The 14,354-nt window shown below is 54.0% G+C and overlaps 6 protein-coding genes across 6 annotated transcripts; 2 read left to right on the plus strand and 4 right to left on the minus strand.

Annotated features, from left to right (window-relative positions):
- Window positions 1–132: 132 nt before the first annotated feature.
- BDP55DRAFT_664759 (ribosomal protein S24e) lies at window positions 133–1,577 on the plus strand. The gene is made up of 3 exons (XM_060574974.1): window positions 133–363; window positions 609–856; window positions 1,033–1,577. Exons 1-3 carry the CDS (start codon window positions 281–283, stop codon window positions 1,107–1,109), a joined length of 408 nt encoding a protein of 135 aa, XP_060429159.1. The 5' UTR covers window positions 133–280; the 3' UTR covers window positions 1,110–1,577.
- Window positions 1,578–2,879: 1,302 nt separating this feature from the next.
- On the minus strand, window positions 2,880–4,318 carry BDP55DRAFT_632332 (kinase-like domain-containing protein; the record flags this gene model as incomplete). Its single annotated transcript, XM_060572408.1, has 2 exons — window positions 2,880–4,192; window positions 4,273–4,318. The coding sequence occupies 2 exons, from the start codon at window positions 4,316–4,318 to the stop codon at window positions 2,880–2,882; spliced, it is 1,359 nt and encodes a 452-aa protein (XP_060429160.1).
- Window positions 4,319–7,758: 3,440 nt separating this feature from the next.
- Window positions 7,759–9,409, minus strand: BDP55DRAFT_159449 (actin-like protein 2). Its single transcript, XM_060565666.1, has 3 exons — window positions 9,162–9,409; window positions 8,626–9,048; window positions 7,759–8,538 (listed from the first exon to the last, which is right to left on the minus strand). The coding sequence occupies exons 1-3, from the start codon at window positions 9,181–9,183 to the stop codon at window positions 7,808–7,810; spliced, it is 1,176 nt and encodes a 391-aa protein (XP_060429161.1). The 5' UTR covers window positions 9,184–9,409; the 3' UTR covers window positions 7,759–7,807.
- Window positions 9,410–9,697: 288 nt separating this feature from the next.
- On the plus strand, window positions 9,698–10,567 carry BDP55DRAFT_728947 (hydantoin racemase; the record flags this gene model as incomplete). Its single annotated transcript, XM_060579505.1, has 2 exons — window positions 9,698–9,811; window positions 9,890–10,567. The coding sequence occupies 2 exons, from the start codon at window positions 9,698–9,700 to the stop codon at window positions 10,565–10,567; spliced, it is 792 nt and encodes a 263-aa protein (XP_060429162.1).
- A 106-nt stretch (window positions 10,568–10,673) lies between these two features.
- BDP55DRAFT_632335 (general substrate transporter) lies at window positions 10,674–12,291 on the minus strand (the record flags this gene model as incomplete). The annotated part of the gene is made up of 2 exons (XM_060572409.1): window positions 10,674–12,095; window positions 12,187–12,291. 2 exons carry the CDS (start codon window positions 12,289–12,291, stop codon window positions 10,674–10,676), a joined length of 1,527 nt encoding a protein of 508 aa, XP_060429163.1.
- A 657-nt stretch (window positions 12,292–12,948) lies between these two features.
- BDP55DRAFT_728949 (NmrA-like family protein) lies at window positions 12,949–13,956 on the minus strand (the record flags this gene model as incomplete). Its single annotated transcript, XM_060579506.1, has 2 exons — window positions 12,949–13,297; window positions 13,358–13,956. 2 exons carry the CDS (start codon window positions 13,954–13,956, stop codon window positions 12,949–12,951), a joined length of 948 nt encoding a protein of 315 aa, XP_060429164.1.
- Window positions 13,957–14,354: the final 398 nt, after the last annotated feature.

Consider the following 14,354-nt stretch of genomic DNA (forward strand, 5'->3'; position numbering starts at 1 on the left):
CGAGGAGCGATCCGTCACATGACCATCTCGAAAAACAGACTGGCCCGTGCATCCACTAACCCCACGTGACTTTCCATTTTTCGACCCAGGCAGGTGCGGCGGATCCTGAGGCACTTTCTAGGGCTTGCCCACCCATTAAGCGACACCAATCCCCGCCCAGGAAAATTCACGTCTGTAGCCCCGTCACAAACCTCTCGAATTTGACGATATCACACCTTTCGACTCTTCTGTCTCAGCGCCAACCCATCTCGACAGACAGATCAGCCCCCCGACCGACAAGATGGCGGACGTCGACACCCCCGTCACCCTGCGAACTCGCAAGTTCATCCGTAACCCCCTGCTTGGCCGTAAGCAGATGGTCGTGTGAGTTTGCCCCTCCAGATTTATCATCATTTTCCCCGAGAGAGAATCGCGCGCGCACGAATGGATATATCGAAATGGGAGGATAAGGAACATCAACAATCGACGCTGCGGTACATCGACAACGACGGGAACGAAACACGAATTGGAATTAAATGGACGGACGCGCGCGCGAGATCGATGGAGCGATGGAAATTTCTCAAAGGGCACATCGAGAGAGGAACTGCATGCTGACGGTTTTCTCAAAGTGATATCCTCCACCCCGGCCGTGCCAACATCTCCAAGGATGAGCTCCGCGAGAAGCTCGGCTCCTTGTACAAGGCCACCAAGGACCAGATCAACGTCTTCGGTCTCCGCACCCAGTTCGGTGGCGGCAAGACCACTGGTTTCGCCCTTGTCTACGACTCCCCCGAGGCCATGAAGAAGTTCGAGCCCCACTACAGACTGGTCCGCGTTGGCTTCGCCAGCAAGATCGAGAAGGCCAGCAGACAGCAGCGTACGTCGAGCCTCCAGTCAGCACTTTGCCACCGCAGCACAACCATATCGTCGGGTTCTGGGGTCAGCCTTTGGCCTTGCGTCCCGGAACTTTGTCGTGATATATGCCGCGGTGGCGAAACTGATAATAGCCTTTCTCATCAAGCACTGATAACTGACATCACTCGCGCTCCACAGGCAAGCAGCGCAAGAACCGCCAGAAGACTCTGCGCGGAACGGCGAAGGTCAAGGGTGCCAAGAAGAAGAAGGAATAAGCGGTTCGCCCTTGTTGCCTGGGGTCAGGCCAACAGAACGAGGGGATTCCCCGGATCATCCGCAAGAGACCGTGGGGCGGCGTTGGTGGAACAATCAAAAAAGAACAATTCAAAATGTCGTCTTGGGCCAATGTGGTTGTTTCTTCCGTTGGGGGGATGTCCTTTCATTTTTCCGAAATGGGGAGTTTGTTCCAACTCTGGCTGTGCATCTTATTCGATGAAACAATGCGGCTTTTGCATCATCCCCATGCGTTGGTCCGGCTGGGTTTATGTCGGCCACGCAAAAACAACTAGAGTCTACGCGGCGTGATACGGGGGAATGGGTTCATGATTCTCTCAAATATGAAATGCATCAAAAACACGTATGCCGATGGTCCCCCCTACTTACATTCCATGACGCTACCACCTGCGGGGTGATGGTCTTTGCTCAATGTTTTGTCACTGCGACCCCCATGACCCTCCGCCAGTAGTCACCTCTGAACAGTGTACGAGTTCATCGGTCTGGAGATGCGTAGCAGTTACTGCGGCTCCTCCAGGCCCTTGAACCGGGCCAGGTTCCGCAATCCTTGACATCTCTCGCAGCGGATATCCTTGGTTCACATATATGCCTGCTGTCAATGCCAGTATAGCTAGTCGCCTCGCAAACGAAACCATCCAACATGAGTTTACAGTCTATCCAGATGCTTCCTTTACTTTCTTATTCCATGACGTTACCACTTGCGGGGTGAACCCTTCCCTGTCTAACCGCCTACTTTCGTCGACAATGTTGTCACTCGGGACGTGAAGGTTAGCCAACCTCAGCCTTGTACCGATGTATGTCAATGTACTTATGTCGATGTACTTATGTCGATGTACGCTCAGCTTCACACCTTTACTCTGGTTCCCTTCCGTGAAAGAAGCCTCGTAGTGGCGGCGTATTCCCTTCGAGACATTCCTCGCCGACGTAATGCCCCGTCCACATTCCGGTCGACGTCGTCATGGCTCAATCAGAAATGTTGTGTATAGCCAGCCGAGGTTGATGAGAAAGAGGATCTTTCCGTGAGTCATATAGCGTATTAAACAACAAACTCTTAGCTTTCAAATATCTTTTGCCAATTATTGAACCCCATCTCCCGAACATCTAAATATGCCCTGCTGCGAACATTCGCTCCAACGACTGGATGCCATTTAAGTAGAAACTAACCTTAATGCCTATCTCAACTCAACGTCGATGTCCAGTTTCCCAGCTAAGCAACGTGCTCAATGGACTCAATGTTGGATCAACCAGCCATTCTTCTCATCACATCGTAGGCATGAAATGTATTGTGAGATTCCGTTTTTGATAACCGCATTTACTAGTGGTACAAGACTCAATACTTCCCTCTTCTTCACCACTCACAGGCCATTGACTCGCTTCTCACATCTCATCGAGAATATTTACAGCCAACACATGGCCGTCTAATCTACCCTCGAACACTCCTTCGCCATTCCCCAAGTCTCCAACAACCAAATCACCACATTCCGCCCAACGGCCAACGCAGAACAAACCAAGCTATTCACTCAATCCATGTCAAACGTTCTTGAATATTCTCTATCAAACGTATAACGGTGGTATTCATGCAAATCCCATTTCCCCCAGAACCTCCCAAAACTCAATCCCAGAGAGACCCCCAAGACGCCAGTCACCGTTGTCTGTACAATGTATCTTTCTTTTCATCGACACCAATTGAAAACGCCATACCATGCCTCCATATGCTTCACACACCAAGACCAAACACGACAAAACCACCCTCAGATCTCTCTCAACTTCTTCGTAGGCCTAGAAAGCGAATCATCGGGCAACCCACTCCTCTTCGTCCCCGGCAAACTACTCGTCCGGATATCATTATCATCCTGACTGACCCGCCGATGTGGATACTCATTCTTCAACCCCTCAAAGCAGTGCGCATTCAACCGATCCCCCGTCGAGAAGAACGGATGCTGCAGCGCCTTGGCCGCCGTCAGCCTCTCCACGGGGTCATACTCCAACAGGCTCGCGAGCAACTTATACCCCTCGGCCCCCAAACTCGCCAGCGGCGCACCGCCTCCGGTCCCGCCGCCCGGCGCCGACGTCGCGCTACTCGAGGCCCCCTGCGAGATGGTGCTGTAGTACCACTTCTCTAGGTTCGAGCCGCTCGGCGCGGGCGGGTGGTGGCCGTACCCGTGTCCGCGGTGGTGACCGTGGTGGCCGTGGTGATGCGGCGCCATGGGCGGCTGGAGCGTTGCCAGCTGCGGGTACTCGGGCATCGCCCCCAGCAGCGGCCAGCGTTCCTTAGACGGCAGGCCCATGATGTCAACAATCTTCTGCATCTGGTTCCGCTGGAAGGGCACCGTCTTCTTGCTGTCCATCTTGGCCTCCTCGCCCTTGAAGATGGGGCGCAGGGAGAGCAGCTCCGCAAAGATGCAGCCGACGGCCCACATGTCGATGGCGGGGGTGTAGTGACGGCTTCCGAGTATAAGCTCCGGCGCGCGGTACCAGATGGTCACGACGACCTTGTCGCCGCTGAAGAGGGAGTGTAAGGGTTTGTCGAAGCGGCGGGCTAGACCCAGGTCGCCAATCTTGACCTCGCCGGCTGAGGTGACCATGATGTTGGCGGGTTTGAGATCGCGGTGCAGGACCCAGTTGGCGTGGAGGTACTGACAGCCGTTGAGGAGCTGGAACATGATGCTCTTGACCGTCTGTGGCGGGATGGGATGGCGTGGGTTTTGCGTGTGGTGGTGGATGATTTGTAATAAGTCGTGCTCGGCATACTCAAAGACCATGAAGATGCACTTGTCTTCCAGTATGATTTCGATGAGCTTGATGACGTTGGCGTGCTTCAGTTCACTGCACAAAGACATCTCGCGGATGGCAGACTGAGAAATGCCGGTATACGAAATCTGTTCACCCTCCTTGTCGGGCTTGAACTTCTTGATGGCAAACTCGCCAGTTTGACCCTGGCGGCCGAGGGCCTTGTAGACGCGGCCATATGTTCCGGAGCTAATGAATCCGACGACCTTGTATCGCTCAATAACCCGGACCTTGGGCTGATAATTGATGTGGCCGAGGCCGCGGTCCGCTGGGTCTGTGAGAATTAGGTCAGCGGGCCTGGAAGTGAGTGAGAGGCAGAAGCAGAGATGAAAGTCAGGAGAGGATGTCAAATACAGGAGCTGTGACTGTGCAGGCCGCCGTAGCCTATTCCCCTCCACATGTTTAGAAAAATGTGTGGTTTTGAGAGATCCCTTTTGTTCAAAAAAAAAAAAAAAAAAAAAAAAAAAGAAAAAAAAAAGAGGAAATGAGACGGGCGATGCGAGCGGCGAGAGGATTTAGGGAGTAAACACAATATGCACTCGCTCTACAGACGACACATGTCTCTTTGGTCCCGAATACAACAGGGTGGAGGAATATCAGGTGAGGCTTTCGGGAAGCAACACACGTGGTGACAATAGCCACGGAAGAACACCGCCAAGCAGACAAAGCTCACCGCCGCCGATTCAAGGGCAGATTCAGGCTTCGGGGTTCTGGGCCTGGGGCTGACTGAGGCAGGCAATAGGCAGTGTGGGCTGGAGTTCGCGGGGTGGCTCTAAGCTTTAAAGAGCAAATAGGCAGAGAGCGGCGTCGACGGAAGAATGCAGCCTGCCACCCGTCGAAACACACACACACACACACACACACTCAGCACGCACGGCACAGCTCGCGAAGTTGCGCCGGAACCCTTTTCCTCTCGGCTGAGTGCTCAGTGATCGTGTGAGATGCAAGGTAGCGGTGGGGAAAGGAAAAATTGAGGAGACGGCAGATGCAGGACCCCCGAAAGTTATGTATAGGTTGTATCTCTCACGGCGGAATACCCGGTAGGATGGGACAGGAGGGGTGGAGGTCGAGGAGGATTAAGATTGGATTGGAATTGGAGACGCAGTGAAAATAAGTGCTGGGATATGTCTCTGAATGATGAAAATTCTCGGGAAATGGGGCAAAGGCGAAAATGCGGAAGAGCAATAACAGGCGAGCTGCCGTTTGAATGATGAACCCGATTCCCGAGAGCCTTGATTTCCCCAACGTGTATTGCGGAGGGGAGTGAGCGTGGAACTACCTACTGCGCAATGCCTTGGTAGTAGCTCAGCAGGCGCAGGAGAGGACCGCGGGTGTGAGAGTGAATATGTGGTGTATGGTGTATGGCGTGTGGTGAGTGAGAGTGAGAGGAGGAGCGAGTGAGTGTGTGTGTGTGCAGTGCAGGAGAGATGTGCAGGATTGCGAGTGGGAGGGGTGCATTCGACGAGATACGATTCGATACACAAGACGGATGGAACACCCGGGGTGGTGGTCGACGATCGACAAGAGGAGAAAATGTGGATAAGATTATACATTAAAAGAAACGGGGTTCGTAAAATAGGGTACGAGGCGACGGCGGCGTCCGCGGCGACAATTGCAACGGATGGTGGAAGCGAAGCGGGATGAACAAGAAACGTACAATACTCTGTGTCCGTCCGGAGTACTCTCTGTATCTCATCTTACTAAGAGTCTGAAGTGTCAAGTATGCCTTTTGCTTCACTCCTCATCCAATTTGCCTTTAGCCGCTGCTATGCTCGCTCACTTGTTGCACCTGATGTCTGTCGCTTGACTCTCGGGTTGCCATTCCGAACGACACATTGACATTCAACTCGAGTCAGGCAAGCCGCAAAAAAGAGCAAAAACTGGGTAGCCAAGGGGGCAAAAAGTGAACGGCAGTTAGGGACGAGAGCGCTTGCAAGAAAGGTATGATGAACCCGAACCGACAAGCAAACATCAAAACTCACCTTCAAATGCTGCCTGAACACTTCTCTTAAGCGTGCCCGTCCGTACCGAGCCAGGGCCCGAAGCGACGGATGGCGGGTTGGTCAGACTCATCATCCGCCGGGGTGGTGGTTCGCTGCTGACTTTAATGTCCGTATTGGAGTTGCAAATTCGAGATTCCAAGATATCCGATTAGGTATCCCTCCTCCCAAAATAACCCCCGTTAATTCGTGGAGTCTTTTTCCTCAAAAGGGTCTTGCGGTTTCGTGCCTTGCTGAGCTCGAGTCGGGACTTTCAATGCGACAACCGAGAACAGCGGCTTGCCTCTTTCTTCCAAGTTCCTTCACAATAGTAGTCCCCGCCCCAGTCTGTGAGACTGAACCGCAACTGCAATATCCCGGGAACCAGGACTTTGCTTTCGTTTGTCCCAAGGATACTCCGCCGAAACGTGGCGAAAATGGGGCACGCACACTTGCCAGTGGATATCGTTCCGGCGAAAGTCTGAATCTGGGTTAGGAAAGAGAAACCGTAGTTCCGGCTTGGGTCTCCAAATATGTCAAGGTTGTGTCGGCGGCGGCGCGGGCAGGGTCAGTGATCCAACAGAAAAGAGATGTCGAGTCCGCACTCCGCAGTCCGTCAAAAAAGTCAGCTCCAGCCAACTCAGGGATAGGCGTCGGCGCCAGACCAGCCAGAGCCTCGTGCGTGGCGCGAGAGTGGATGGATGGCGCAAGATCCCGATCTCGCAAAGGTGTCAAAGGTGTAAAAGGTGTGCTCGCATATGCGTCTGCGCGTAAATGTGGTGTGTGTGTGTGTGTGTGTGTGTGTGCTATGGTTATCTCAGAGTAGCGATGGTCCTGTGCCGCAGGAGGCGGGTGTAGTGCCCCGAAACTAACGGCCCCGCGCTGGACACGACAAAAAGGAATATGTCAACCCCCAAATCGAGCCGTGGACGAGCTTATCCCGAACGACGTTGTCTAGGGGTTCCCGATGAAGACGCGAACCTGCGTGCGCGCGCGGGGGTCAACGATTCTTAGGTGTGAAAGTCCCGTCCCCTCTCAGATTCGGAGATCGGCCTTGCGTAGATGCGCCCACGCGGCAGACTCTATCGTCGCTGAGCTGAGCAAGTGGGCTGGCTGAGATCCTGTCAGATGCTTCGCGGATCCTTTCGCGAGTTCCCGAAGTGAAAAGCCCAATGCAATATGCGCGACTGGGTCAATGTCAGTTGCCTTTGAACGGCGATGCGCGCCCGCCCTGGTGACCAGGAAAGTGACTGTATGTTATGATCGGCGTCGCGCGTCGGACACGAGTCGCAAAGTCTCTGGTTTTTGTGGTGTTTACTGTGTGCGATCACAAGCGATGACGATTTCAGGTGCGGAGAAAACCCCCCTGGGCAGAAAGTGCGGCAAGGTTGAGGAGAGTAAGAACTGGTGTTTATGAATGGATCACGAAGGGGGGCCCAAGAATGCGCTGGCGGTTGGAGGATGATTGATTGAGTGCAAGCGAGTGAGAAGTTGAAGTTCCAGACGAGAGCAAAGAGTGAGTTGAAGTGACGTTTCACCAGCAAGCAACAGACGAGGCGGCGTGGCTTCCGTTCGACTTGGGCGTAGAGGCAGGCAGGCGCATCGCTTTCTCTGGTAGCTGCCTGGCTGTACAGTGTTGAGATGGTGGCAGATTGCACGGTGTCGACATTATTCAAGCTCAAGCTCAAGCTCACTCACTCCAGTTGCCAAACACTTGCCAGATTCCCAACACCAGGGCAATCTCTATCAGACAATCTAGAGAGACGTTTTGGATACCAGTGTCATAATAGAGTTCATCAACTTTTTCGTTAGAAAACAAAACGAGGCTCTAAAAACCTGCCACATGCATGCTACGTCTACTACCAAGATCAAGCAAGACGACCATCACATCACCTTGGCAGACCATCCGACTATCGCGGCCCAAGCTTCTCAAGCACGCGCGATCCCTGCTCATCCCACTCCTCCTTGGTCACCCACATGCCCTCCTTATCCGCCATAATGTTGGCCAATACCGCACCACCGAGGAAGACCATGTGTCTCCGGCGAGGTGGGTCTTCTATCCGGACCTTGAACTTGTTTAATCTTTCCGGGTTGCCGCCAAGCACCCGCGTGAGCCATAGCTGCTTCAGCTCCTTCTCCAGACGTGACGGGAGACCAGGGTACATGCTGCTGCCGCCCGAAAGCACAATGGCCTTGTACAGCGATGATCTCACGTCCACATCCGCCGCCTGGATCGTGTTGAACAGGAACTCGGCAATACCGGGCTGTTCACAGTCCACCAGGTGAGGCTGGAACAGGCACTCTGGCGCCTCGAATCGCTCGCTGCCCACTCTAATCACACGGCCGTCGGGCAGCGTGTAGCTCTCCACCAACACCGTTGTGTCCTCGCTCAGGCGCTTGTCCAGCTCCAAGTCGTACGAGACGTAGCAGAGCTTCTCCTTGATCTGACGGACAGTCTCGAAATCGGCCGTTCGGTTGAGCGCGTAGCCGCGGCGCAGGAGGAGCGCAATGAGGTTGCGCGTGACGTCTCGGCCCGCGACGTCCAGTCTGCGGGTAAGGTGGTTCAGGACGACCGACTCGTAAACGGGCACGATGTGGGTCACGCCGTCTCCCGAGTCGACAACGACACCGGAGCTGAGACCTGTAGGGAGCAGCCAAGGTCAGCATCGTTGCATATCCTCTCTCTCTCTCCAATCCAAGTCGAGCGTGGCTAGTGCGGTCAACATACCTTGGGCGTAAAGGGCCAATACGGCCTGGATGGCAACATAGACGCCGCCGAATCCGTAGCGGTCAAACATGACCTCGCACATTTGCTCACGGTTCCGCAGCGGGTTCATCGGGGGTTCGGTCAACAAGATCTTGCGGCCGCGCGGGTCGACCTTCATCTTCTCGAAAAAGGTGTAGTCCCAGAGATGCTGCATATCATCCCACTTCTTGACAATACCGTTCTCCATGGGATAGCTAATCTGAAGCATCGTCCGGGCGGCGGCGGCTTCGTCACCGCACATGATATCCTTGATAACCAAGTCATTGTCCTCGCCCTTCTCTTCGGTTCTCAGGATCGGTCGGCCGACGATGGATGGGTATTGGAATTCTGGGAAGTTCTGCGCGGCGTAGCCGACCTTGAGGAAACCTGTTCCTCCGTCGAGGACTGTGGATCTTGTGTCAGCCACCTCCCGAGAACAGCATCAACCACTCGGGGGAAAGCGGTCACAGGCATAGCTGTGCAGCCGCAGCTGCAGTATCAGGGGCATTGCGTCTTACCGATGGGGGCCTCGGCTGCCATTGTGAAAGCAGAAGCTGCAGGCGTTCGAGATTGGAGCTTCTATCGATTTGGGGGAGAGGTGAGGTGAGGTGTGGTTGGGAGAGCGTCCGGGAAGCTGTTACGTCTGTGTCGTCGATAGTGGGGTTGGTCAAGTCCACTGCCTCCAGCTGTCCTGCCACTGGATCGTCAGCCAGGTCGTGGCTGAGTAGTGTCTGTCACGTGATACCCCGCAGCCAGCAGTTGTCACGGTCCAGGACTCCAGTGCACTGTCACTGGAGGTAGTGCTGAAGAGGAGCCGTAGTCGGCCCATTCGGTGCACTGGAGCCACAGCGTCACCGGACCGGCAGCCCCACCTTGACGGGCGAATCTCCACTTGTTCAAGGTCGCTGGTCGGCGGGACCATGATGATTCACACGCTTGAGGGATGAGTAGAAAGGTAATTTGACGTTCATTCTCACACACAGATTCGACCGAATCAGCATCTCGTCTGAGACAACTCCCCCAGATCTGTTACAAACAAACTCACAAAGAAGCCATGGCGACCTGTCTCCTTCGTCGGAATATCAAGATCCTCGTGATCAACGCCAACTCGTCAGAGGACATGACGAGGGGCATGGAGAAAGCCATACAAGCAATGCCCTTGCACGATGTAAGCCGGAATATATTACCAATACACTACATCTTAACCACAAATAACCAGTGGCTGACTTCTCTCTCTGTGTGTTAGTCTCTCGAGATTCACACCTACACAGCGCCACCTGAGAGTCCAGCAAGCATCAACGATGATGCCGACATCAAACTAAGTACCGAGGTCGTCATGAACGATCTCGTCAAAAGCGGCAAGCTCCAAGACTTTGACGGTGTGCTCGTCGCATGCTACAGCGTCCACACCTTGGTCGAGCAGCTTTCTCAGCAATTGTACTCCTCGCTGGCCGTTACCGGTATGTTCGAGGCCAGCATTCTGACTGCGACCTCGCTCCTACCTCACAGCTCTGACCCTTCGCTCGCATCCAAATGGGGTGTTGTCACGACTGGCGAGTTCTGGGAGAAGCACCTGAGCCAAGGCGTGAAGGGCTATCTAGGCCAATCTGACCAGTCGGATAATGTCAAGTTCGGGGGCGTAGCGTCAACCGGCTTGACAGCCGGGGACTTCCACCACGTGAGCCCGGCTGAAGTGAGGGTCAAACTCGAGCAAGCTACCAAGAAGCTGCTGAGTAGCGGAGATGTGAGGTGTGTGGTTATGGGTTGTGCCGGCATGGCTGGGCTCGAGGAGATCATTCGCAGCTCAGCCAATGAGGTCTATGGCCCGGAGAAGGGCAGCCAGGTTTTCATCGTCGATGGTGTCAAAGCTGGTATCTTGCAGCTCGAGCAAACGATCAGAAGCAGACGCTTGTTCCAAAACTGATTGATCTATTAATAATACCCATGCTATTGGCACCCCGTTTCCAACGCCATGCCTTTTACCGCTCTATTCAAACCTGTGCAAAACCACAATGATCAAGAAACCCGTCTTAGTCGAGCCGTCTAGTCCGCCCCCAAACTTCGTCTGCGTCTTTCTTGCCCTTAGTCTCGGGTACTTTGACGGAAACAAACAGGGCAAAGAGTACAGCGAAGCCGGCGAAGAGGTAGTACACCCAACCAGCTCCCCCGAGCCAGTTGTTGAGAGCATTGTTGACGATCGGGAAGAATTGAGCCACCAGGAACGTCGCGAGATAGTTGGACCCCAGAGACCAAGACTGGACGGCGCCAACAGCCTCCTGCCCAACCATCTCGGACGCGAGGATGAAAGGAACTGGCCCAAGTCCAACGGCGAAAAACGCTACAAATGACACGACTGACACAGCCGACAGGATCTTGACCCCGAACTGGATAGAAAGAGCGAGGATCAGCGAGCTGGTTCCCTGTCCGATGATGGAGATCAGAATGCAGGTCTTTCTCCCGAGCTTGTCCGGCAGTGGAGAACATGCTGCAGTGGTAAGGAGATTGATGACAGAAATCAGAATCGTCACTAGGGCGGAGCTGACGGGGAGCAAGCCGTTCAAGAGGGATACCGAGTACATGATGACAGAGTTGATGCCACACAGCTGCTGCGCAAACATGATGCCGATAATAGCGGCGATGGCAGGTCGGTGAAGCGGGTCTTTGATAACGTCGAAAAATCCAAGATGGACAGGCGAGGTGTGCTTGGGAAGGCCAGGAGACACTGGCGGCACATCGTCGCTCTGGGCCAAAAGACCCTCTTGCTCCGCGTTGACCTCCCCATCCCAGCTCTCGACTTCCTCTCTGATGTCGAAGTCCTTGCCGCGGATCCGCTGCAGAGTACGGCGAGCCTTCGGGACGTCGCCGTTGGCAGCAAGCCATGCCGGGCTCTCGGGAATCAATATGAGGCCGGAAGCCTGAGCCAACGCAATGAAGACACCAGCAGCCAGGATCCAGCGCCAGGCCTTCCCGTAGCTCAGGAAGAAACCCAGAGTCTGGACGGCAAGAATGCCCACATTGATGGAGACCTGAGTCATGGCACCAAAGAGACCACGCTCCTTTGGCGGTGCGATTTCACTGATATACAGCGGGACGATGACAGTTGACGCGCCCGCCGCCATACCAGTGAAGAATCGGCCAATTGCCAGAGCGGCAGCACCGCCAGCGAGGGTCTCAATAATAGCACCGACGATATATAAGATGGACGTGACTCGCATAGCAGGACGTCGGCCGCGCTTGGAAGAGAGGGGTCCGGCGCAAAGAGCACCTAGGAGGCCACCGACAGTGAAGATGGAGGAGACGGTCGCGAAGACGGCATCGGACATGGGAATGCAGTCGGGGAGCCAGCTCTCGGTATCGGGCGCCTTGGAGTGCAGCCAGGTGAGCTTTACCCCCTTGGCCGCAATTGACTTTTTTCGACAAGTAAGAACATCTTGAGGCGCGTTGAGCTCGGCCTGGAAGAGAGGCACAACAGGTTAGCAATTCATGTTTCGTGGGGATTGGCGAAGCAAATCGACGTTGAAGCGGAATGATGCAATAACGTACAAGGTGGAAGCCGAACTGCAGGGGGCCCAAAGTCGAGACAGAAATTAAGACAAGCAAGTATAGGCTGACATCGTGCATGCACTGTCGAAGACCCGAAGGAGCCATAGTGAAGGACGACGCTGTATGCTGCGAGAGAGAGTGTGTGTGTCGTCTAAAGTGAGCCCCGGGCTTGTATCGATGAGGACAGAGGTTTGTGTTTGGAGCAAGTAAAGCAGATGAGGACAAGGAACCTGCCTCGCTCAAGAGAGGGGGCCAGTCGGGACGACAAGCGAAGCTGGGAAAGCTGGGGAAGTCGCCGGCGGTCATGGGGAAGCTGCCCACATGCCACATCTGCCACACCTGTCACACGTCGTTGTTACGCATTTCAGCGCCGCTAGCAGCCACAGTCCCTGGCACGCCGGGCTGTTCCAGGTTCCGCGAGCGGGCCGCGACCTGTGACTAAGGTGAGGTACGTGCCTTTCTTAGCGCTGTCATTCGCTGCACACTGCTATTCACCACATAAGTTATGCCTCGAGATCGATGAGTGCATACCAAGGATGTCAACATTGGGCTTATGAGGCAATGTTTAGTAAACCTCTATGTAGATGGAGGAGAGTCAAATTGTCATCCTGAAGTAGTTATGTACGAATTACTTGACGTGATAGATAATTAGGTGTGAACAGTCTGCCATTACACAACCCTTCTATGTTTTCACAGTTTGGATTTAGAACCTGTTCAATGAATGAGTTCATAATTAATTGTAGTCTCTCCCGTGCTCCGAATCTACTGAATCTTACCCAATGATCTCTTGACGGCCACCTCTAAGCTCTCGACATCGTTTGGTCCGAGTCCGATCCTCTCGTTGTCCGTCTTCTCGTACAACGTGCCGCCCTCAGCCCAGATGCGTCGCAGCGTGAAGATAGTGGCGTAAGGGATGCCATCCGCCCAGGCCTTCTCCTCGGCCTTCTTCAACGTCTCCAGCGACGAGTAGACAATTTCCCATTTGTCTCCAGTCTGCTTCTCATACTCGGCCACAATTTCCTTGCCGGTCGCAACGAAGGACTGTACTTTCAGAGCTCGGTTGAAGGATGCCTCTGGGTGACGAAGGGATGCCACCAACGTCGTGCCGACACTTTTGACGATTCATATGAGTATTGCGTAACGTAGTCGTGGTATGAAAATGGGAACTTACTCTTTCATGGTGATCAAGCCAGTCTTTCCTTCACCGTCTTCAATCAACACCGCCTTCCGGGCTGCTGTATCAAACCCACCGGCCTCTTGCGCAATCGATGGCAGAGTCAAGAACATGTCGACATAAGGACCCGTTACCAAGTACGTGTACTTGAGTCTCTTGACGTTCTCACGGATGTACTTGCGCACCTTGAGCTTGGCCTGGTGAGGCTTCTCATTGGGGCTCTTGGGACCGTATTCGATATCCGTGCCGTACTCGGAGGGGAAAAACCACTTGACAGAGTCTGTCTCCTCGGCCAGCTTGATGAGATCAATTTGCTTCTCAATCACGTTTCTGCCGAGTGTGGATATAACGGTATCGGCATCCTCGTAGGCCGCCTTGATTTGCTCCGTGTCGTCGACATCGCCAGCGATGACTTTGAGCCCCTTCTTCTTCCACCCATCGAGCAAGCCTGCTTTCCTTTCTACTGTTGTCGGCGATGTGAAGAGGGTGATTTGATCAAAAGAGGGGCTGGCATCTAACAATGCTGCGGTGATGAAAACACCAATCTGGCCAGTCCCGCCAAATACGAGAATCTTGGATGGTTTGAAGATAGCCATGATATCGTGTTATGGATATTAGAGTTTGTTAGCGTAGAAGATGTGAGATAGTTGTAAAGATTCTCTAAATCGTTCGTATTGACTGGCTGTGGCCGGATACCCGGTTCTTATAGCTTCAAGTGCATTACAAAACACAGAGCGATAACGGCTCAATCGTTCACCCCGCTGAAACTACTAGACACATGCAAGCTGTGCTTCGACCCCTCGAGTCTGACGCCATCTCAAGGTGCGCTTATGAGATGGAGGGGCATTGGGGAAGCAATGAGGGGAACGGATGCGAGAACCGTCGAGCCCCACGCCGTTCATCTCGCCCACTCGCAATCCCCAAGGGAGTGAACAAGCTGTGAAGAAGCCGAAAGTAAGCGGCCTTTTAGACCGGGCTTCTCCATTACAAGCGA

The sequence above is a fragment of the Colletotrichum godetiae genome (assembly GCF_030913485.1).
Source record: "Colletotrichum godetiae strain CBS 193.32 chromosome Unknown BDP55scaffold_22, whole genome shotgun sequence".
In the NCBI taxonomy this organism is placed as follows: Eukaryota; Fungi; Ascomycota; class Sordariomycetes; order Glomerellales; family Glomerellaceae; genus Colletotrichum; species Colletotrichum godetiae.

What these genes read in the sequence shown, in the direction of transcription:
- BDP55DRAFT_664759 (XM_060574974.1), top strand. Translation starts at nt 281, where the DNA reads ATGGCGGACGTCGACACCCCCGTCACCCTGCGAACTCGCAAGTTCATC. An exon ending in GGCCGTAAGCAGATGGTCGT is followed by an intron (nt 364 to 608) that starts GTGAGTTTGCCC and finishes GTTTTCTCAAAG; the next exon opens with TGATATCCTCCACCCCGGCC. An exon ending in GAAGGCCAGCAGACAGCAGC is followed by an intron (nt 857 to 1,032) that starts GTACGTCGAGCC and finishes CGCGCTCCACAG; the next exon opens with GCAAGCAGCGCAAGAACCGC.
- BDP55DRAFT_159449 (XM_060565666.1), bottom strand. Translation starts at nt 9,183, where the DNA reads ATGGCAGCCGAGGCCCCCATCG. An exon ending in GGCAGCCGAGGCCCCCATCG is followed by an intron (nt 9,049 to 9,161) that starts GTAAGACGCAAT and finishes CAAGATCCACAG; the next exon opens with TCCTCGACGGAGGAACAGGT. An exon ending in ATTGGCCCTTTACGCCCAAG is followed by an intron (nt 8,539 to 8,625) that starts GTATGTTGACCG and finishes TGCTCCCTACAG; the next exon opens with GTCTCAGCTCCGGTGTCGTT.